This window comes from Poeciliopsis prolifica, unplaced genomic scaffold (assembly GCF_027474105.1).
Source record: "Poeciliopsis prolifica strain line A6 unplaced genomic scaffold, Auburn_PproV2 SCAFFOLD020, whole genome shotgun sequence".
Lineage (NCBI taxonomy): Eukaryota > Metazoa > Chordata > Actinopteri > Cyprinodontiformes > Poeciliidae > Poeciliopsis > Poeciliopsis prolifica.
In genome coordinates this window covers 5,102,014-5,125,942 of record NW_026562395.1, presented here as the reverse complement: position 1 = coordinate 5,125,942, position 23,929 = coordinate 5,102,014, and the positions used below count along the sequence as shown (strand labels likewise).

The window sequence follows — 23,929 nt, the reverse complement described above, 5'->3', positions numbered from 1 at the left end:
TTTATTTAGTGTTTTGGCTATCTTTAGCATGCTTACCTTCCCCATTCAAATTCTTTCATATGTGGTTGATTTGGAAAAATTAGTGACAGAATTAGCAATGCTCAACTATAGAACCGAAACCGTACATAACCAGTACACATCGATAGTTAGCTAGCTAAACGGCTGTCCTGGACATTGAAAGAGTTGAACATGACTCAGACATGGAAGTGAAGTTGAGAGTGGTTTACTTGTTTCTTTATCTTCAGTGAAATGCTGTCTGACAGTGTTTCCAGAACAAATTAGGGAACTGCAAATAAAAATATAAAAATGAACCTCTTGCATTGTGCAATTATTCTGCATTATGCCATTGTTAATCACGCTACACATGACTAACTGAAGCTAAAACACTCATCCATAAAACTTACTCAAATAGCATGTACATCAATACTGATTCTTCTACGTAAAATATAAACCATCAATTAACAAATAGAGCTTCACCAAGACCCTGCACAGGTGGATGGATCATAATCCGCCTTTCTTTGCATGCTTTCCATAAGCAAAACGACTCACCTCCCCATGTGAGCACAGATATGCAATTGTGCTAGGGCAGACATTCATAAAGCGGCCCGCTGTGTTTTTGAGTTAAAAAGTGTTTAAAGTTGACAGGAAATTTTAAAATATCACTTGATAATTACCGGTGTCTGTTACTGCGCAATATTAATACCTGAACACCAACTATAAAGTCTTAAAAAATGCTAACATTTTTAAAGTCTTAAAAAAATAAGCAAAGCTTAGCCTGGGGAGGAGGGACATAAGTAAAGCCTGGTAGCCCGTCAGGCTTTGATACACTGGAGGAAACTCTGAGATTTTATTCTTCACAATTACTCCATTACTGCTCAGTTTGTGTCAGTTTGAACAAAGCAACCAAACAAAACAGAACAAGAAAAAAACTAAATGTTGTGTGAGCCCGTTTTATGTGCAGTGACCTTCTACGACCTACCCTCCTTTTGAATGGGCTTGATTACTGTTTGCTGGATGACTGTAAAGTCAGGAATTTTTCTCCATGAAGCCATAAAGTTTTGCATAACATTTCTGTGTTCATGTTTTTACTTATTTTTCAGGCATTAGTTTCATTTTTTTTTAATTCTTCTAATGATATTCTACTTTGAGATGTAGCTGTAGTGTGCAATCATGTCTTGATAAATGGAGAGCAGTGGATTTCTTCTGAGTTTTAAAACACGACGTAGCGTTACCGACCCAAAGGTACTTCGTTACAGCAATACATTCATTCACTGGTTTTGTTCCAGTGGTTGGATTTAGCGGAATAATTAATAGCTGACAGTTTTCATTAGCTTAAAAAGTCACCTCCCAGTGTTTTTTCCAGTCCATTTGTACAGAGGGAGTCACCTCCAAAGTCCCAGTAAGCAACCGTCACGCTTCTTATACCAGGAAGACAAGACAAGACAGACTCCCACCTGGCGTATTCTACGTGACGCGAATTAATTACAAAATCATTTCTGCCCTCTTAATGAATTAGGGGAGAGAATCAAGTGCTCAATTAAATGATTAGGTTCTGAGCTGCTGCAAAGTCTTTGCAAATTCCAGTCAAAGCCGGAGCATTAGCAGCAATCTGCCTGGAACAGACCTGACCATTGTCCCTTTATCAGAACGCTGAGTGTTGGCGTTTTCCTATCAGCTAAGACCTGGTACTGCATATGTTCCTCTCCCTCTGTCTCTCTGTCATTCTTTTCTTCCTCACATCATCATTGTTAGAGCTCCCCTGCGTACCTTCTTCTCTTCATTTGTCATTACTCATGCCTTCCTCCCCCCTGTTGTAACTCTCCTATCGTCTCCTCCTCCCCCCTCATTTGGTTGTGATTTTTTTTCTCCCTTTAGGTCTCCAGGGAGAACGAGTGCTCCCAGGCCCAGCTGAAGGCGCTGAGCCAGCAGGCCGAGGCGTCCCGCAGGGAGCTAGGCGAGGCCCTCGGCCGTTTGGCTCAACGCGAAGAGGAGCTCCATTGTAAGAGCGTGGAGCTGTCAGAGGCCCACCAGAGGCAAATGGCGCTGCAGCAGGAGATCCGGGAGGTGTGTGGCTCACTGTCTAGAGATAGCTCGGTTCTCATAGTCGTCAGAGAAACAAAGCATTTGTCAGGAGTCTGGAGATGTCTGGGATGATAATAGAAGCTGTTAAGTTTGGACTATTTTGTTGAAAATAGTATAAGTATGGAGACATAATATTGAAAAAGTTTTTATTTCCAACCTTTATTTTTTCATTCTCATAGTAATTTCTTCTCTCTTTCCTTCCTCTCATCTTTCTTTACTTTCTTCTTTTCTTCCTTCCCTACTTTTTCCCTTTCTATCTATCTTTTCCTCCTTTCCTTGCTTCATTTTTTTCTTCTGTCTTTCCCACCTTCCTTCTGTCCTTTATTTCCTCCACTCCTCCCTTCTTTCCTCTTCCTGTCCTTCCTTCTTTCCCTCTGTTCCTTCCAGCTATCTTCCTTCCTCCTGCCTTTCTTTCCTTCCTTCCTTCCTTCTTTCTGGCCTTACCTCCTTTCCATACTTTGTTTCCTCTCTCCTTCTTTTCTTCTTTTTCTCAGTCCTTTCCTCCCTTCCTTGCTTTCACCCCTTTGTCCTTCTGTCCTTTCCTCACATGAAAGGTCAAATCTAATGCCAAAGGAATTAGCTGAATCCTATGAGGTGCTAACATTGATCCTAACCCCAGGTGAAGGAGGCCTTGGCCACCTTGCAGCAGGAGTCTCAGCATCAGAACGTCGTCATTGCAAGACTGAAAGAGGAGAACCACATACTGGAGGAACAAGCTGACGTTCAAGCCCGCTGCCTCCAAAGGGATCAGGATGCTAAGGCCGAGGTCCAGACCACCTTGAAGCAGATGACCGCCGCGCACGCCCAGCTGTCCCAGCGGCTGGCCGAGGAGGAGAACGCCAGAAAGGACGTGCAGAGGGGCTCAATGGAGCTGCAGGCCAAGCTGACGCTGCTACAGGAGGAGCGCACCACTCTGAGCCAGCAGCTGCAGCTGGAGAGAGAGGTCCATCAGAAGGAACTGAAGAACATGGCAGCGACAGTCAAAGACGACCTGACCAGGAAGGATCGGGAAGTGCAGGATATGGTCAGACTCTGCCAACAGGAAAATGATGAACTGAGGATACAACTAAGAGAAGTTAAGGTAGGAAATTTGCTCTTCATTACATCTGAGTTATTTTAAGAGTCTTATCTCAGCTTAAGAAATGTGACCTGTAGATCGTTGATTTGTATGTTTACAACACAGCAACATCAGAACATAGCAGTGTTATCTTTTTCCCACTATTGAATTACAGAGATACGCTCTCTTAGTCTTAATCTTACTCAGTCTTTAAAAATCTATTTCAAGAACATTTTAAGTCTTCAAAGACTTAAAAAGTTTTAAGTCTTTTTAAGACTTTGAAAAATCTTAAATTCATGCATCTAAAATGAAGGCCTTGAATTTCATTAAAAAATGTTAAGCTGGCCTTAAATACATTAATCACAGCTCTTCAAGTTTGTCCTGGCAGGACTATCAAGTAAGTCTATGTAGTTTTTTTTCTTGCAGGACTTTTCTGTAGCACAAACGATTGAGTCGTCTTCATTATGTTCTTTGACTTGAGTCAGTTGAGGTTGCCGCTAACTAGTTGACAATATAACTTTGCTAGCTATTTTTTTTTTGTGTGTCATTTGTAAGTCTAGTTGGGGCTACCGCTAACCACTTGCTAAATATATTCTTGTAGCTAGCTAACTCTTTTTTATGTTCCAGTTTGCTTCATAAATTCACTGGTCAGTGATCAAAATCAACAGCTTTTACGCTTGAGACCTGGGATAAAGGCTGTAGAGAACAACATGAACCATGATAAAGCAAGATGCCCCAACAACTGCCTATATTTACAAATTTTTCAGTTTTAAATTTCATTCAAGGTGGCATTACAAAAGGTTTTAAAAGTCTTAGATTTTCTGAAACCTCTAGTTTATGCCTCCAACCCTAAACAACCCCTCTCACAACGCTGGTCGTAATCTCTTTATCTGACTCTTGTCAGGGGAAATTATTTAGTATTTCTTATGAAATCCCGATCAAATCCTCTTAAATATCCAGTGCTGCCTCTATCGCCGCATAATGTTTCAGGTGTAACTGGCGTCCTTAATTTGTGTAAATCTCCTTAAATGTTTGAAATCACAAACCAGCCACAGGGATTCTGTTCACCTCCCGCCCACAACGTGCTTCGTGCCTATTAGCGATCAGAATCCGATTGGTTCTCGCTGAACATCTGGGATATTTCCCACCCGGCGACGCATGGAGGAAATGCTCTCATTTAAAATAATTTCTTTCGTCGGCTGGAGCTCTGTCCTCCAAATACACCCAAGGATCACCGGCGTTCTTAATGGCATGCGGCGCACCCGCAGTTCTTCAGGGGCTGCACCAAACCTCCAAGCGTGAATATTTAAAAAAAAAAAAAAACGCCACATATCAGACCTCGGCCGTCTCATCAAGGCTGCGCTGGAGATAGCAGAGGATCTGCTTAACTCGCCCTCCTCCCTGATGTTCAATATCTCCGATGATGAGCCCCTCCTCCTTCCACCCCCCAGGTGTACGGCTTCTTGAGGGGCGCGGTCCTCCCTGATTTGCTTGAGTTTAGCCCATTAGCCGCTCGAATGGCATTAATATGTGACATAGCTCATTGAAATGGTGACATTTCTGAGTGCAGGAAGGACAAGGACATTTCCTGGAATGTTTTTAAAAACTTGCCTGAGGGTGTGCACCAGATGTCCCAAAGAACCCCCCACCACACACACGTGCGCGCACACACACCTACACACACACACACTTCCATACACATCCAGAAAGCACATATTGCTGTTACGATACAGTCAGAAAATAGCTTAAAATATTCTAATTTCCTTGTTCCCTCGCATCACATTTTTTCTCCACTATGTCTTCTCCGTACTGCTGCCTCTCTCTATCTTAATCCTTTTCTTTCTGCTTTCCTTCAATTCTAATTTGGTATTTCGCATTTCCAGTTCCCGCTTTGTTTTTTTTCTTTTTTAGCCCTTTTTTTTTGTTTCAAGTCACGCTTACCTCTTCTTGTCTTTTGTCATTGTTTTTCCGAACACTTTGATTTGTTTGAGAGTGTAGTGTTTTTTTGTTTTCTTTTACGAAACTCGCCCTTCTGAGGCTTTTCTTTAAAACTTTTCAGACGTTGTAGACAGACACAGTCAGCAAAAGAATTATTATTCTTTGAGCTTTTTCATGTGTTAAAACCACCAAGTTGAACGTATCTTTTAGGAAGGTGCAGAAGATTCACATGATGCACCAACGCAAAGTGAAGACATTATGAAGTAGATGAAAAAACTGGCATTATAATTTCATTTTGGTACTTTATTTATACAGTAGCCTGGAGTTTATCAACTGATTGAAGACATATGCATGACTTTACGCACACACCATCCCGCTCAAATTTGCCATTTGTCCAACTTTGCAGCTACTATAATGCCATTCCTTATGACATGGCATTTCACAAAGTTTAGTAGTACCTTTATGGGAAATTCTTCTAGAAGAGGAATTGTGAAGTCAAACACTGATGTTGGATAAGTTTCAGCTCTAATCGATTTCTAAAGGAGTTTTGTTGCGTTGAGATCAAGAATATGACTTCAGCATGAGGCTGAAATAATCAAACACGATGGATTACTGAAATAATCGTTCACTAACTTCGTAATTGATAAATCGCTAACTGGAGCATACAGACAAAAAAAAAGGCCAATTATTGAAAGAACAACATATTCAGAGTTGTAATTTAGCCTTAGCTGTACTATATATATATATATATATTTATTACATTTTAGATTTTGAAAAAGGTTTGTAAATATTTTTTACCTAGACCTTTTGGTAAAAGTTTTAGCTCGACTCATTTCAAATTCTGTAGGAAGAAAATCTATTAAACATCTTTTGATGTCCAATCAGTCGGTTAATCCAGAAAATAATCAACAGATCAGTTGTGACTTGACAGAACATAAATAAGTTCATTGATTCCAGACTACTTTTGAAACCACTTCATGTTTCTGTTTTGACCTTTTTTGACCTGCAAAATCCCACTAGCTTGGTTGCGATGAGCTGAAATGATTACCCGTTTGTACACGGCAGCTCTGAAAACCCATCCCTCCCCGTCCTCCTGCAGGCGGACGCAGCGTCAGACAAGGAGCTGCGCGTGGCGCTGCACATCAAGTTGGACAGGATGAAGGAAGAGTGTGATAAGCTGGTGGCGCAGCTGCACACTAAAGACGGCGCACATTCTCTTCTGCAAAGAAAATACCATCAACTTAAGCAGGAACTGAAAGACAAAGTAAGCCAAGCTCGCCTCGTTGGGATTATATCAGTGAATGGAGGCCATTTTATTTTACAACAGTGCCTGGTTAGTGCAAATTAAAACATGCAAGACTGACTTCAAACACCACCAGCTTAATGTGTCATATTGAAAGCAAACATGTATATCTTGGCCTTCTTTAATCCTTTCACCTCCTTTTATATCTGTTTGGATTATATGACATATTATCCCAGCTACTGCTAAAAAAAAATTATATTTATCAGTGTGACTTTAGGCGTTTTCATAAAGTATTGATGCCGGCTCACCTCCTCGGCACAGACCTGATAAGTTGTATGTGGATTTTTCCTGGGCAGACGTGTATTGATTTGTAATTTGGCTTGTGCAGAAAATCCGGTTCCTATTCATGAAACATGGGTTATTATCTCGGCATAGAGATAATGATTCGTATTCCCACGGCGGCACTGTTCACTGAGGTTTCTGTCCTGTGACATATTGATTGGTTTTGTCCTGGAAGAAACCCTGAAATATTGCCGATATTACCCAAACGTAAAGAACACTGCTGTATGTTTGGCTTTTTTTTTCCTCTCTATTTTTAAACATTGAAACCATAAGATTTCAAAGTGTTTCAATAGAATTTTACAGCGCCTTTAAAAAGTATTCTCCTCCTGGAATGTTTCAGCCTTTTATTACTTTTACAAATCATTCCTGATAAACATAGTTTTGCTTTTTTGATGAAAAAAAACACACAAAAAAACCCCCCAAACCCTGTTTTATGTCAAAATAAAAACTAATTTCTACAAAATAGTAGCAAATAAAAATAAGTGATTGCACAAATATTTCCTCCATTTAAGTGAAGTGAGAGCTCCGCGCGGCGCAAGAGATAATCCAGCTGGAACACGGTGCGCTAAATAATAAAATATAATTTAACGACGCATCGAGGCAGATTAATTTTCCTAGAGGAATTTTAGTAATCGAGGTACTCGAATCACTCGAGGAATTGTTTCAGCTCTGTTCCGAACACAAATACACTCTGCATTTTCTCTTGACTTTTCATTTGGAGAAAATGTTTGAAACCCATTTCCCTTCCACTTGTCCAACTCTTTAAAAATGCAAATAATATTAAGAATGCTGACAATGAACAAAGTTATTGCTGTTTTCTAATGAACAAACTTGACTCATCCTAATCAGGTGAGCGTTGATGAGGACAGACGTGTTCCCGAGTCTGAGCTTATGAGGCTGGAGAAGAAGATTGTAACGATGGAAGCGGACCGAGAGACAGTCCTCACTTCTCTCGGGGAGGAACTGGATGCAGTCTGTCGGAGCCTGGCGGGGAACGGACAAGAGAAACTGCAGGTACTGGTTTCAGTTGTTTTTACTTTTTAGTTTTTTGTACTCTAACGGCTAAATTTGTAATCCCTACAACCCTCCAATCTTATTTGAATACCTCATAGAAGTCCTTTTGAAATCAACCAGAGATAAAATACGAAAAAGCAAACTAGTATCTTGACCTCTCATGCTGATTTATTATTATTGCTCAGTGTTCAGGAAAATCTTTTATTATTAAAGATAATAAAAGTTGGTTCACTTGGTTTGAGGCACCCTGTGTCCTGATTTGCAATCCATTCCTGCAGTGGAGTTCATTAGAATTTCCTAACAGGCATCGCTCTGTTTGTGAACACACAAAAATCTTCTGGAAGGTGAGGGTGAAGTGGGGGATGTGGGGTTGCTTTGGATACGGATGAGAGAAATTCCCATATAAAGGTTTGATTATGCCTCTTGTGTAACTTTGGTTTGACGGCCAAAACTGTAACTGTGAAAATATGTGGACTCATTTAATTACTCCCAGGTGGAGTTTCAAGTTATTTTTTGATCTGATAATCACATGAGCTTGCTTTGTTGGGTTGAGTCCTTATTTGCTGGACTCAACGTCCTGTTGAAATGTAACACACTCCTTCAGTTTTGGCACCCTTTGTTAAAGACGTGTGAACAGCCCTAAAATGAATCCTATAGCTTCAAATCACATTGGATGTCTCTTTCCACACTCTCTAGGTTATCTTATCCTTTTCCTAAGACTTCTTACAGTTTTTTTAAATACAAGTTTAAGGTCTGGGCAGTGGGATGACTTGAAAGAAGGTTGAACTGAACAATTTCTGCGTTAATTTGACCATATATGTGGATTCTCTTGAAAGATTAGGCTTCAGTGTCAGGCCTCCACCATACTTAAAAGTGTGCATTTTTATTTTCACTCCAGACACGTCTAAAGTGTTTGTTTTTTATACAAAAAGTTGAATCTTTTGTAACTTCGGGCAATATCAGATTTTTTTTTCTCTTTCCTCAGTTTTGACTTTTCGATTTGAGCCGTATCGGCCCAATTTCGATCTTTTCACCAGAAAAAAAAAAGTCTGATTTCAGCCATTTCCATATGCAGTGCTAAATTAGATATGTTTCAGACTTTTCAAAGCATTTTTAGTCTGAATAGTCATGTTAGATTTTGTACGATTTTTACATCATTGATGCGAGACGTGCGCCATATTTCTGCTCCAGAAGTCTGAAGCAGAAAATATGAACCTAAACGACATATTCTGACTCTGATTTTCAATATGACGCATTAAGCCTTTGATGTTTGAAGTCAGTCCTGCATGTCTATAAGATATATATATATATACACACACACAATTCAAGCAAAAGATTGGAATTAAACATCAAGACCTGCTGTGTGAACGTAGTTTTAGTCTTCTTAATGACCAAAAGGGGCAGTTTTGCAGAAACTACCTGTGAGCATCGATATAGCATCTGATGGTTGTTATGGAGACCAAGAGCTGGGGAATTGTTGACACCTCACCTGCGTTTCTGATGTAACAGATCACGATGAATTGTGTTTAGTGCACTGGAGAAGTCGATATTATTTATTTTCTGTCTTCGCTGTCATCCCATAGATGTCAATTCACACACATCACTTCTGGTTCATGACTAAACCTGACGAAGCATCCAAACTTGCTGGTTTTCATCACCTAATTTACAGCACTGCTATTCTTAAGACTCTTGGCCTTCAGGATTTTTTATAGCTGTGCTCGGTTAATAATGGATCATACACTTCCCCTGCCATGCTTGATTTAACATTAACGCTTTTACAAATAAATGAACACGGCTGGCTGTTGCAACGCACACACACACTGAACTAAATGTGCTGACTGCGGATGGGGGATTCTGCTAGCACACGGCAAATAAAACCTGCAGTAATAGTTTAAATTTTTAAGAAAATAAACAAAAGGAAGAAAAAAACTTTGTTAGCACAATTAAATATTGATTCAAATGGATTATCACAGATTACTACTTGTGCCAGCCTTGATATATAGCAATAAGGCTGCAGTTTATTGTTTTTATTAATTGAAGACATTATTATTGATTTAGCAGCTAATAATACTGCTTTGTGCATGTTCCCCCTCATGTTTACATGGCACACGCACTCTTAGGTTCTTGCTCCTAGTGTCTCAACCCTGCTGAAGGCTGATGAAGGCAGCCTGTTTTATCTGCTTATAGATTTCTCGCTCTGGTTCAGTGGAGATGCAGTTTGACAACCAACACCTTGCCTCAATGCTCATCCATCACGTTGAAAAGAAGTCAAACTTAGTAGTGATCAACTTAATGAGAGGTATAATCACCAGTATATGGATTTATTAGCAGTAGATTTTTTTTCCTCTACAGCCTCCACCTTGGTCATTTTGAGTACGATGATGTGTTAAAAAACTGGCAAGTCACCAAATGTGAACTCGGGAAGAAGTGAGAATTTAGTACGGGATTACTGATGAGAGATTAATTGTAGATTATTTTGTGTGTCAAGAAAAAACATTTCTGAGTTAATGGAAAAATCAGTTTTTGGTTGTTGTCAATTTTTTAAAGCTCAGTATTTTTTGAGGTTTTTCTTCAGTGGTTTCTAATCTGTCCTATAGTCAGTACAGACTGCCGCCTTGTATTTTAGCTTATTAAAAGATGAGTAACCTTCTATCCGGCCCTTTAAATCTAAAATTTACAAGTACACTTGAATGGACAATGAATGCAAGAGTCGGGTCAGAGTTATTTGCTTGATGGCTCGGACTTCTGTTTACGTTTAATAAGCATACTATACAAACAAGACAGAGAAAATCTACTTATTGCACTGAAAGTACAGGAATAAATATTTTAAGCAAAAGCTAAAAACGGGAATAGTTACTCTGCTTACTTAAATAGTGGTCTTAAAAACAGAAGTGCTAAAATCATAAGAATAATTTGTCGGGTTCACTTCGGGTTCAGGTCCTTAATGAACCCTCCTGTGGTCTTAGTCAGACTCCTGAAGAACGCAGCACGGGCACATACCGTCCAGTCAGACCGTCAGTTCCCAAAACTACATATAAAGAACTTGTAAACGTGTACGCTGAGTCATTCAGGACTTTATCGCAGGACAGCTAAACTTACTTGGTCAGACCAGACTCAGACACAATGCCTACTGGCTGAGGTCGGGTCATGTTGAATTTTTCTAGGCCCAATCTAAACTCTAGAGGACACTCTTGACAATTTTTCAGCCCATGACAGGTTTTATGTGAAGTGTCAAAGCAACAAACACCAAATAAAACAACAAGCTGAACAAGGACAAAATCAGACATGGTAACTCTGGTGTAAGAATAAGTTGACATTGACAACTATTTATCTTGGTGGTCCACAAATCCAAACTTTTATCAAAAATGGACACAATAGGACAAATGACAGAGGCTTTCCCTCCTATCTAACTCCCAACAGTCCAATCGTAATACATTAAAGGCTGTTATTGTAACTCGGCAAGATATAAGGTATGAATTTTCTTCTAAGGCATTGCATCATTTAAGTTCACACACCTTTTCTTTCCTGCATATCCTTTCTTTGTGTATGTTTTCTTTCATTTCTACTGTCTTCTTTTGTCAGATGATTAGCAAAGAGAAATACCAAAGTGAAGATCTTGTTGAAAACTTCCTTCTTTGTCATCTACCCTGCCTTTTTAGTCTGCGCGTTTCCCTCCATCTGCTTCTATCTCAGTGTTCCCGTCTCTTTCCATTTTCCCAGTGGGAGGTGAAACAAACATATGGCTTCCCAAAAAAAGAAAAAGAAAACACACCACCACACACTTCCTCACACTCTGAAAGAGACATAAACCAGGCAGTCGTATATTTAAATTAGAGGTGGTACAACCTCCTATTCCATGCCAGCTCTGCTTTTATAAAATAAAAAAAGAAAAAGAAAGAAAAAAGTAGTGGCAATATTTTTTTTCCCCCACTTCAAGCCCACAGACAGCACTTTCAACTCCCTGCCTACTTGTTACGTTTTTCAACAGTTTCGCCTCCTTTTTTGTCTGCCACCGAGCCAAACAGGCTTTGATGGTTGGAGGAAAAAAGTTAAGAGGAGTCGAGACGTGTCTCATCCTCCTCCCACACGGTCACATGCTCTGGCGTATCGCTGCGTTCTCCCAGTGATGGAGACCTTTGCACGGCGGTGCCGCGCTTTGAGACGCCAAATCAGAGAACCTTCAGGAATTCATCTTGCCTGGTTTCGAATGACAGTCTCCGAGGCAGGGGGAGAAGGAGCTTTGAACATGTGCAACAGGATTGTTGTTTGGACAGGGGGGGGGGGTTCAAGAAAAGTCTGCTGTTTATCCTGTTCAGGGTGCATAAACACCTTGTCACAAAGGTGTGTTTACAACAAGGTGTGTTTTTGGGGTTTTTTTCTTCAATATTTTGTCAATGCTTTTCTGGTTGTGTGCTGTTGTTTTTTTCATCCATTGCACCATGAGGAGCTTTATGGTTTTGTTTTTGTGATAAAGAGATGGTGTCAACCCAACCTCGAGTGATCTGTTTCCATTTTACATATTTTACCAATTTTGTACCTGTTTATACAAGTATGAACTTGGCCTTTTGTTTCTATTACTCTTTTTATTTTTTTTTATCTATGAAAATAAAACATTTGCAAATGCACTCCTCCCCAGTCTTTGGAAGTGAAAGGAGCTTTCTATCCATTGTTGCCGCTTTCAATTTGACCAGATAAAAAATATGTCAATTAAGGTCAGCATTTGCATGTCTTTGATTTTAGATAAATTTCAACTGAAGGTCGCAATTGCTCTTCCATACAAGCTTCTGACAAGAGTCATATCTGCCACGCAGTGGACAGTCACTCAGTGACAGGGTTCAGATTCCAGAATTACTTATCATTTCTTATCAGGGTTTCCGAAAGTTTTAAACATGTTACAACAAATTTTGTTTTGTATAGCAGAGTAATACAGCTTTGCCTCAGGCTGCTTAAAATATCATGAACATAATCAGCATTGCAATATTTGCAATAATGCAATAGCTGTGGAAATACAGTAAGTAAAGTTAAAACTTTGACTGCAAAATTTGTGGTAGGTGCCCACACCTTTTACGGATTTAGTTCCCAGGTTTCTAAAGGTGACGGAACGTTGCACGCACAGTAAAGTATCGGGAATATGTCGACAGAGCCATGAGATTTATTGAGATTTTGTCATAAATTACCAATGATTATATTTAGCTACCAAACGTCTTTACTCCTCTTCTTTCATTCATGTTCTTAGAATGCAATATAATCAGTTTTGATTAACACTCTAGCGTTCAGATACGGTCTGTTTGTTCTTCTTTCTAGAAAATAATCATAGATGGGCCGTATCTAATTATTTGTCCATGATTTAGTGGCTAAAAAGTAGCTAAAAAGACAGAAACTCCAAGTTGCCCAATAAGTTTTCCTCCAGCTCCTGATCATGTATTGACTTAGAGTCTGTGGTGTTTATTACAGAGCAGATGGAACATTGTGTGCATGCATGTGTTGTGTACATTTGTGATGTTGAGCGGGTGTGAATCAATATGTTGCCTGCAGCATAGAAAGACCCAACTTTTGTATTTTTGGGTAGTTGGAAAGTTACTAGGCTGCCCACAAAGCGACACATGGTTGATTTGCAAAACGTGTTCCAAGAATTTAAAGGAAAGGAAAGTTATCTTACTTAGCCCCTGAGTAAGTCAGGCTACATGAAACAGAAATATTTTTTTTAACGAACTAAACTTAAGCATCATCTAATTTAAGAGATTGTCTTTTTTTTTTAGGCGAAACATGCTAACTAGCTTGGAGTACGCTACCTCTGATGTCCAAATTACGCCGCACCACCCTCTCAGTTTATGGCAGACTACTTCAGGGGGGGAGAAAAGCCAATACCTTCATTATGCTATAAATTGTCTTTTAAATCATATTTCATATAGATAGCATTTTTATAACAACTTAACATAGTTTTGTACTAAATAATCTGGCTGGAAAATACATAATACTGCCCCTTTAATTTTTGTCTTTCACAATTGCAGCATCCCACACCTTATGGAGCTACTAAAAATTAAAATAGACAACTAAACTTATTGAACTTGTTTTATTGTAGAGAGAATTGCTCTATTGCTCTATTATAGTGACATGCACACATAGACACTAGGTGGTGCTAGAGTACCTGTCCCTTTTCCTCTGGACAAAGTGTCCCTCTGAAATCTTTCCTTATTTATTCCCTTTTTTTAAAAAACTGTAGTGTGTTAAAATGTCTGCACACACCACTGCTCTACACATGGAAAGCTTAGGAAAAAATGTGTTTTCTATTATTCTTTTATGTACCGATGTGAATATGTGTTTGCTGTTTCATACAACAGAGGTGATAAAACATTGAGTGGGCTGGTAACCCGCACATCTGGCTCATTTAAGCATTGATGGACAGAAGCTCTCCAACAAACGTCACAGTTTTGCTTATCTGTGTATTGTTTTCTGTGTGTGTGTGTGTTGGTGTATATGCGCGTGCGTGGGTGTGTGTGTGTGTGTTTGTGTTGGTGTATGTGCGCGTGCGTGGGTGTGTGTGTGTGTGTGCGCGCGCGCGTGTGAATGTCAGAACTCATTAAGAGTTGGCAGTCAGCTTGCATCATTGATCCTGTCAAGCTTGTCCAAGAAGACTGAAACACAGTCCCTGAGCTCATTTTTGTCACACACAACCTCTATTCAAAGATGCGCATGCACCAGTGTATGCATGTGTGTGCATGTGTCTGTTTGTAGTGTCATACGCTGTTAAACACATATACTGCAATTTGAGCTGGCAGGAGCTTCTCACTGAGGTTAAGGGTTTCATCTCTCCTTTATCTGGTTTGTCTACCCACCTTTTTTTTTTTCCTCTTTATGTTTTGTTACTGGTTGTTTCTCTATAGATATCTCTTGGTGTTGCTGAAACTTCCCTAATATTCAGACTTCAGAACAGGCAGTACGATTCTGCAGAGTATAATAAGAATGGTGCTCCAGCTCATATTTGCATTTATTTTTATTCTGGTTTTAACAGGCGATCTCCCAGAGACCCGGATTAGTGAAGGATCCCCATCTTTGGCTCGCTGAGACAAAGGTATGCTAGCTTTGTCAGAACTCACGCAATGATGCAGATGTTTCTGTATCATTTGTGTATAGTTATGTTTTGCACAGAACCTAAAAATCTGTAAAATTTCACTGTTTTTGTTTTTCTTCTGGATTCTTTCCAAAGTGTATTTCTGCTTTCAAGTGAGGCACAAAATAAGGGCAGTGGAATTGACATAGGTAGCAGTGTACTTGTAGCTTACAACAAAAACTGGGCTGTAACACACCCAGTTGCACAGACATATACACATATGTGAAAGAGATCAAATCAAACTAACCAATGAACAGAAACAGATAAATCAAAGAATAAATATATTTATTTTCTAACCGGGAAAAAAAAGGAAATGTTGGTTTCTGTTAAGTTGTTTTACTTTCCTTATCAGAAATTCATTTGAACATTTTAGCCATTAGTATTTTGGTGTTAGACTAAATGCATACACAATTCAAAATTTTGAAAAAAAAAACAAACAAATAAAAAGCCATTTTACTTTGTTTATGGTCCCTACAACTTAAAATTCTAATTGAATTGGACCTGTGGTTCATAGATGGGTCTGAAATATCAAATAAAGAATTAAAATTACATTTTATAAACAAAGTTTAAATACTGTGCTCAAAAAGTCTTCATTAAATATGCACCAACATGAAAATATCCAATATTGATATCTAATGTTATTGTTGGTGTCATGGCTGATAACCAATATTTACAGTTACTACAAGTATTCTTATACTGTTTCAAGACTGTGAAATAAACAATAAACTGCAGGTACGCAAATTAGTGCAGATGTATTATTCCTAATCTGCATTTAGTCAATGACAAATTTTTAACATTTTGATGTAAAACTGAGACCTCGGTTAAGTTGGGATATATTATTTGGACTCCCTTTTCTATCAGTTCTGACATATAAATAAACCAGCCTTGACTGGCCTTGTCCATATTTTATAAGTGATCAAAAGCTTACTTAATAAACCTTAATGATGTCCATTTATGGGATAAAAAAAATCTAAACAAATGAAAGACTTTAAGTAAACTGATACCTGTTATTTTGAAAAATGAACATGTGCTGGTTCCAGCATAAATGTGGTAAATTTAGTTTTGTTGCTCAAACTGTCTTTAGTGAAGACACTTAAATTTGCATCTACTGCTTTTATTCTTTCTTTGTGGATTTCTGAAAGTATAAAACATGAATAAGCCTCAGAATAGACACGCGAGAAAGTGAAAAAGGTTTGTTGTTTTTTGATTGGTCAACTGAGGATTAACTTTTACAACTGTTATAGTGTTTATGTTACTGTCTCTTAAACAAAAACAAAAAAAAAAAAACAATTTCTCCACAATCAATTTCCCACATCAAAACTCTCCACCATCGGTTCTTCGTATTCGTGATATTTTCGTGTACATAATGCTTTGTCACAAAGCTCATATCAAATTAAAGCACACTGCTGCATAGTTTCACACAAAGCAGAAATGAGAGAGAGGATGGTTAAAAATACTGGTTTATAATTAGGCCAAAAACACAGAAAAGATGTGAAGAAGAAAAAAAGCCCAGTGAAGTGTTGATGCTAATTATCATGCATAAAATCGGTGTGATCATTTGTAATTAACCCACTGCTACTGACTGGATATGTGTTCCCTTCGTGTTACGACTGTGTGCACTGTATGTAAAAATGTTCCGACTAGTTTGATTGATTTGTAAAGCAAAGCAATCAGGTACAATATTTTAGTGTTGATTTTTTTTTTTTTTTTTTTTTTTAGCAGAAAAGGCCAAGCTTTTCACAAGATAGTTGTAAGTTTGTTTTTTTTTTAGCTAAAGATACATCCCTTGCTACAAATAATTAAATGTACACTAAAGGAATGCTACGATATTGCATTTTAGGTAATAAAATGTTTATTTTCTTATCTGGAATGGAATCATTTGAGTGAAATGTTTAAAGAAATTTCAAAGGGACCTGTCAAAGTGTGCCCCGTTGGCAGCGTTCTGATTTTAAATTTAGCATCAGTGCTAAAGTAAGCTACAATGTACATGTGGAGAGTCACAAGCATATTGAGTAATATGGACTTAAATTCAGGATGCTAAAATCAGTGTAGAAGCTAAAATGAGCCAAAATGCTAGTGTTAGCCTAAATGTTGCCAGTGGGCTGTGGGGTATCACTAGCATGATCTATTACAATGACTTTCCTCCATTCAGTGTGCTAAACATAAATAATAAATTTTAAAAATAGCTAAAAAGTTTCAGTTAGGGAAAAGGCTGGGAAAATGTTTGCGGTAATGTTAATGAAATGCCTTCTGATTTTAAATTTTGCAAATGTAAAATTTACATGTTTACTTTGTGGCACTTAGTTACCAGAAAATGCACTCATCTCTTAGCAACAGATTAATAACAAATATTGTTATTGTTCAAAAAACATAGGATTGCTTTTGCTCTTTTGAAATACTACTCTTTTTGTACTACTGACTTCTTAACACAAACTGTGCATTTAGTGAATTTGGCGGAAAAGTGAATTTTTTATATATTTTTTTGTCATTGGTGGTAAATATATCATAAAACAGACATTCAACACAAAAGTAAAAGTCTGATTTCTACTTCGTGGCAGTTCGGTACCAGAAAACAAAAAAGACTCATCTCTTAACAGAAAATTAGTAAGTAATATTATTGTTAATAAAACATAAGCTCTTCTGAAATGTGCTTATCTGCTTAGACACAATAAATTTAATGTTGGTCAATTTTGAAAAAGTAATGGTGAGTTCACACCAAAAGCGTTTTGAGTGTTAAGCGCATCTGGTTTACATTTAAAGTCCATGTGGAGGCATATTGAGGACCGTCGTGGTACATTTCATGTGTCCAACGTGGTGAGATTTGAACCATTTTGAGCGTTTGAAGTGTCAAGAGCGTCCAACAGATAACAATGGTTAGCACTGATGCATCTGACCGCCCTCGACGTGCCGCCACATGGATTTTCAACATAAACCAGATGCGCAAAAAGCTAGATGTAGAGCAAAATGTCAACCGTCTGCGTCAAAAACATCAGACGTGTTTTTGACGCTCGTAACGCACCATTAAAATCAGATGTTTATTTCATGGCACTTGGCTACCAGAAAGTGCACTCATCTCTTAGCAACAGATTAACAACAAATGTTATTGTTCAAAAAACATAAGAATTCTTCTGCTCTTTTAAAATACTACTTATCCTACACTCGTACTTAACAAGAACTGTGCAGTTGGTGAATTTGGTAGAAAAGTTAAATATTTTTTTATGTCATTGATGATAAATATATTTTAAAACATTCAACACTAAAGTAGAAATCTGATTTATACTTTGTGGTAGTTCGTTACCAGTAAAACATGCTCATCTCTTAACCCCAAATTTATAAAAATTGATAATATTGCTTGTAAAACATAAACTCTTTTGAAATACTGCTTCTCTGGTTAGACACAAGAAATTTACAGTTGGTAAATTTTGCAAAAGTAAAAATCAGATGTTTACTCCGTGGCACGTAGTTAACAGAATGCACTCATCTCTTAGCAACAGATAAACAAGAAATATTATTTTTCAAATAACATAAGATTTCTGCTCTTTTGGAGTACTACTTATGATGCACTTTGCAAGGCATTTAAAAACTCTGCGATGCATTGCTATGGCAGGCCCCAATCATTATTTCTTTTGTGAGGGTAACTAACTGTGTGTCACATCACGAATACTGCTCATGAAAAACATTCCCATTTGTAAAGCACTTTGGTTATTTAATGAAGTGTGCGTTGCATCATTAAACTGGCCACAGTTTATTCATATTTTTTATGTTTATTGATGCTTTCATTGAACAAACAGTTGAGAAAAAAGTAAAACTAAGAATCCTGACGGTAAGGACAGTTCTGGTGGATTTTAAAAGTCATTAAATGGAATTTATCTCAACTATAAATACAAAGTCTTATTCTGACAAGTATCACGATAAATGATAATCGATAAACGATACACTACAATAAATGCCCACTTGTATCACCAACGTACAAACCCAGCAGTTTCAGTGCACACATTTTTAATTTTTCTTGCATGCTATGCATGAACCCAACCAGACCAAGCTGCGCTGGCTGAACGAGGAAGTGCGAGAGCGCGACACGAAGGAGCGGCGCCTGAGGAAGCAGCACCAGCAGACCAGAGACGAGCTGAAAGCTCTCAAGCAGAGCCGTGACTCGACGCGGGAAACCCTCCTGCAGCGCCTGGACCAACAGGAGAAGCTTCTGCTCTCCCTCAGCACGGAGAAGAAAGGTAGTGCTTAACCAAAAAAAACAAAAAACAACTTTATGATGATAAATCACTTGGCCCCTCCATATATGCTGAACTTGTGATGGCAAAAAAAACAAAAATAAAAGATAGGTGAGGATCTCTCCTGCCTTTGATTCACAGGCTCCTCCAGCTGATCTCTCTAACACGGCTGAGTCAGACTCACATCTTTCTGTCTGCTCACACCATCTGTATGAGTGGTAATCCCTTTAATTGGACACTTTTGTCACTGTGTTTTGTTTTCATGGACGCTGACAAAGATGCCTGCCTGTGCCCTCATGTGAACTTAGTTTTATCTTTCTTACTGTTTTTATGCGTTTGTATTCTTGCCATTATAAATTTTTGAGAAAGCATCCTAATGATTTTGTATTGGAGTCTTTTTAGCCTACAACCTCTACTTTTTTTCTTTCTTTCTTCCCTTCTTTCTCTCTTTTTGTCTTCTTGTTTTCTTTCTTTTTTGATTTTTCCCTCTTTCTTGTTTTCTTTCCCTATGATGTGTTTCATTCAGAAGAGAAGAGGAGTTTAAAGACAGTCAGACAGGTAGAGTTGGGGAGCCACTATGAAAAAAATCGTGTCACTTTTTTACGGTGTTTTGTAGCAATATTATTAACATTGAATAAATAGTCTAAATTAAAGAAACCCTTTACATGGTGCCTCTTGTTGTACAGATGGTAATTAAACACATGCTGTTTACAACCACAGAATAGATGCCTCTAATAAAAAAAATGACTGAAAGGCTGTGTTTAGCATCATCTCTGCAAAGCTTGGTTTAAAGATGAGATTACTCCTCCTGTATACTGCTGTCATTTATAGTTAAGGTCAAACATATGTTAGATTTCTTTTTTTTTCAGGTTTTAAATTTCAATGTTAACATTGAAGATCCTTGTTTTATTCTTCTCATAAACACAGAATTTCAGAGTTTGACCCAACTTTGTATCTCAAATCATTCTAAAACTAAAGTTATTTTCATATAGAACATTTATTAAAGTGCAGCAAAAATCCACATACAACATTTAATAATGGGATCCAATAGGCATTTGTTGAAAGTAAATATATTCTTACACACATTTTTTTTTTTGGGCCCGATATTGCCCCCCTTCTGCGCAGAGAAAAAGTACTTTTATTGGCTCCTTGCAGCAATCTATCTATTTTGTACAGTTCCGACTCATTCGCCTCTTCACTTGAAAGCCACTCTGCCCTGCATCCAGAGATAAGAGCGGTTCTGGTTTTGTGGAACCCAGCACGGCTTTCAGGTAAAATGGGACTGAACTTGAGTCAGCAAAGATTGCACTTGGCCACTCTGGCTATCATCCTCCAGCTGGTTCCAGGCCTGATTAAAACGGACTCGGACTATGGAGGCTTGAGAAAGTTGTTCCACAGAAAGAAATTATCGTTTTGACTTTAGTCTTTTTTTCCACCACGTTTCTGTGAAATTGGCTGTGGTCAGATTTATTACAGGAAGAAAACATTCATCTTCAGGATTTTATATATTCATGAGATATAAACTGATGTAAGCTGTCACATAAATGATGTAATATTGCTGGAGGCAGGAATTCTTACAACAAATCCAAAGAAGCCTCTGACTGAAGGCTGTTACTGTATGATTTGTGACTATCATCACATGCTAACAACTCATTATCTTTGATATTCTTTATAACGTATTTTTTAGTTATGAGTTCTGTTTTGCTGTGAACTGTCTGAAAAAATGTGTTTCTGATTACACACTTAGGACTTTGTATTGATTTCCATTCATTTTAATAAGTGCATTTATCTCTAACACTAACAGTATATTTCTAAGTTGAACCTGAACTTGATTCATGTTATACCTCCAGCCCTTGATCCTGAAAAATGGGGTTCAGTTTATTAGGCCTGAGCTTTGGTCCTATAAGGTCCATCGGTCCTCAGAAGGTTAGTAAATAAACCAAAGAAGGTTCCAGAAAGGCATCATAAACAAGTACACACACACATCAATATGCACATTCACACTGAGCTGCCAGACCGCTCATATTTAAACTTGAGGTTGACCAATAGTATGGCCCACCAATATTAGTTTTTTTTTAAGTGTTTTGACTTTGTACTCAGTTTATCTGTAAACAGGCACATCTTCAGACAGCACATCATGTTGACACAGGGATGCAGTCAGTCTTACACAATCTGACAGACAGTTCCCAGAGAATGTGCTCACTTCTAAAAATGAAAACATTACTAATGGTAAAAGAGGAAGACATCGTGCTATTATTTTTTTTATCAATCTGTATTTATACATATAAGCAAAAATAACAGGTGCATCATCTTTAACTTGTTATGATTTCCAACCACCAACAGAGCGCTAACAGCGGTTTTGTCATTTTTGCTGAATGGCAAAAATTTGGTTACAGGTGAATATTATAATTTTTTATTATTTAAATAATAGCATGTAATCTAAATTAAGCATAAACTTGGTTGATTAGATTCCTTTATATTTACAAAAAATGTTTAAAACTTTGCAAAACAAGACATTCACTTCAATGTCTAGTTAAAAACAATGATTTGTTTGCTCTACAAAACAATCAAATACAATTTCGCAAACTGGGTTCAGAAAAATATGCTGTGACATATTTTTTTTATTAAATTAGTCCTATGAAATTACGCCCCTAAGTTTTATCAGCATGGGAACTGTCACCATGTATGCAGATTGCTTGAGCCACGTCCAGTCATTTTCAAAAAAACTGTGGAAGCTCCTTTCTAAAAATTTCAGAATAAAATTGAACTGTTTGCAATTTTTGTATCGGCCGTAACTTCACAAGTTGCGCTGCGCGAACTGGATGTTGGTGAAAACAAAAACAACCAGCAAACGAGCAGAGCGCATTCTGGATTAATGAAGCTAGCTTGGATTTCAGGGAGCGTCTTCAAAGTGAGCGTGGTTCTGAGAGCTCTGCTTTTCAGCCGTAGCATCTTATCTCACGCAGTCTCCTCGTTTTCAGAGCTGCTGGAGAGGAGTCACACAAAAGAGGAAGAAATGAGAAGCCTTCAGGTCAGATTAATATATTTTCAATAATCTGTGCTGGATCCGTTTGTAGATTTATTTTTTATTTGTTTTCGTCTTTCCCCTCTTTCCACTTCAGAAAGAGACAACACGTTTTTCCCTTTGTCTTTTTCTGCACGTCAGCTGTTTTTTCAGCCGAATCACATTTCTCTGATTCTGCCCCCCCATCCACTCCTACCCCACTCTACTGCACAGCTGTGCGCCTGGCAGACTCCTCCAGGGCTTGGTTGAGCAAATAGCTAATTACTGCAGACACAAGGCCTTGGAGTTTAAAAGTCACTAAAGGCCTTGTCATTTTTTTTTCTCCTCTTGGCAGGCCACCCACTCACCTAAGCCGGAGTTGACCGGCCCCCGCCGGAGTCTCGCTGGCGCTTTTACACCCCATTAAAATGCAAAGCAGATGCACGTACACACATAAACACACTGAATCGCATCTGCAAGGATGATTTACATGTAAAGAGGCAGAAAACGGAAAGCACGAGGGACACCGATGAGTTAAAACGAAAGATGGGTGGGGAGGAGGGAAAAAAAACCCTTGCCTGAAAGCATCAAGACATTGCAGAAAACGGGGGAGAGAGGGATGCCTTCTGCAGGGAGAGGCAGGTGTACGTTTGAGTGGCAGATAAGAGCCAAAGCATCACTTATGCATCGTTAGCGAGGGAACATCAGTCAGGAGCTGGAGGAGAGGATGGAGCATTTTGTCTTTGAGAGCATGATAAGAAGAACTCTCCCCAGCCGCTGCGTTTTCTTCTCTTGTTATGTTAGAACACCCTATTCCTCTCTTCTTTCAAGGTTTTTTTTTCTTCTACATGCATCTGCTGTGTTTCTTTTGTTTTTTCTTAGTCGTGCTGAGCTGTTACCTGGACTTAGTTTTGCACACATGGAAGCATCCTGTGTTTGAACTTCACTTGTTCACGTTCAGGTTTCAATTCATCCTTAATCCTAATCTGTTGCGTTTTATTTCTGTTTTAGGATCGTGTGTTGGATCTGGAGATGGTAAGATTTGATTTCTTGTAGTACGTTACTGTGGAAGTTCAATGAAGATTTTATTTAAATATCATATTGAAGTTAAAATTGTACCAGTATGATTTGATTTAGCCATATAAACTGGTTCACCTGTAAATTTAGGTGGAAAGGTCAAACTTTAAGACCTTTCCTGCTACAGTTTTCAAATATTTGTTGATTTTTTTAGACTGATTTTGACACAAATGTCCAGCATGAGATGGTGTATATGTAGAATCACAGTCAGCTATGAGAGCCATAAATCTTTATGAATAAGCATGTGTTTGTGAATCCAAAAATTCAGATGTTGTGCATAATTTTTTTTTTTTCAGTTGCTCACATGAGATAACTATTGTATTATCTTGCTACGTTGAAATAAAGAGACCTAGTCTTACTCTGTTGAAGAAGCCACCAAAACATCTCACCTCAAAATAACACCTCAAGCTTTTTTATTATAACCGTCTATATCACTTAGCATCAAGCTCTTTCAGTGTTCTGTTATTTTTGATTAAATTTGATTTTTAGTGCTCATTATGTTGAGATAACAATGCCGTAAGCTCTTTTACCTTTGACGACTTTAAATCTCATTATTTGGTGATTTAAAGAAACCACATGCCACCTTGTTTCATTCTTGAAACATTTCAGTTGTGATAAACTAAAATTTTATCATTTTTGTGATTTTATTTCACTATTGCAGTGGGATAATATGATCTTAAACTTCCTTGTGCCTTTACATGTAAAGAGTGCCCTTACATGTGGTCAAATCAGACAATGAAACAATGGACCAAGTTTTATTCTGAAACTTAGTCCTTTTATTTCAGAAAGTTAGCTTTTCATATTTTCTCTATATCCTTTTTCCATACTGATATTG

The 23,929-nt window shown here is 38.1% G+C and overlaps 1 protein-coding gene across 5 annotated transcripts in view; it reads left to right on the top strand.

Annotated features, from left to right (window-relative positions):
- The window catches only part of LOC129368943 (centrosomal protein of 128 kDa-like), a 51,556-nt gene that overhangs the window by 17,596 nt on the left and 10,031 nt on the right, over positions 1-23,929 (top strand). For 3 of the 5 annotated variants that reach the window (XM_055044130.1, XM_055044129.1, XM_055044127.1), the window contains 8 exons: positions 1,876-2,064; positions 2,702-3,163; positions 6,177-6,341; positions 7,512-7,676; positions 14,689-14,748; positions 18,824-19,016; positions 21,995-22,044; positions 23,029-23,052. In XM_055044130.1, coding sequence (XP_054900105.1) covers positions 1,876-2,064; positions 2,702-3,163; positions 6,177-6,341; positions 7,512-7,676; positions 14,689-14,748; positions 18,824-19,016; positions 21,995-22,044; positions 23,029-23,052 — 1,308 coding nt within the window. The other 2 variants (XM_055044131.1, XM_055044132.1) reach the window with 2 other exon arrangements.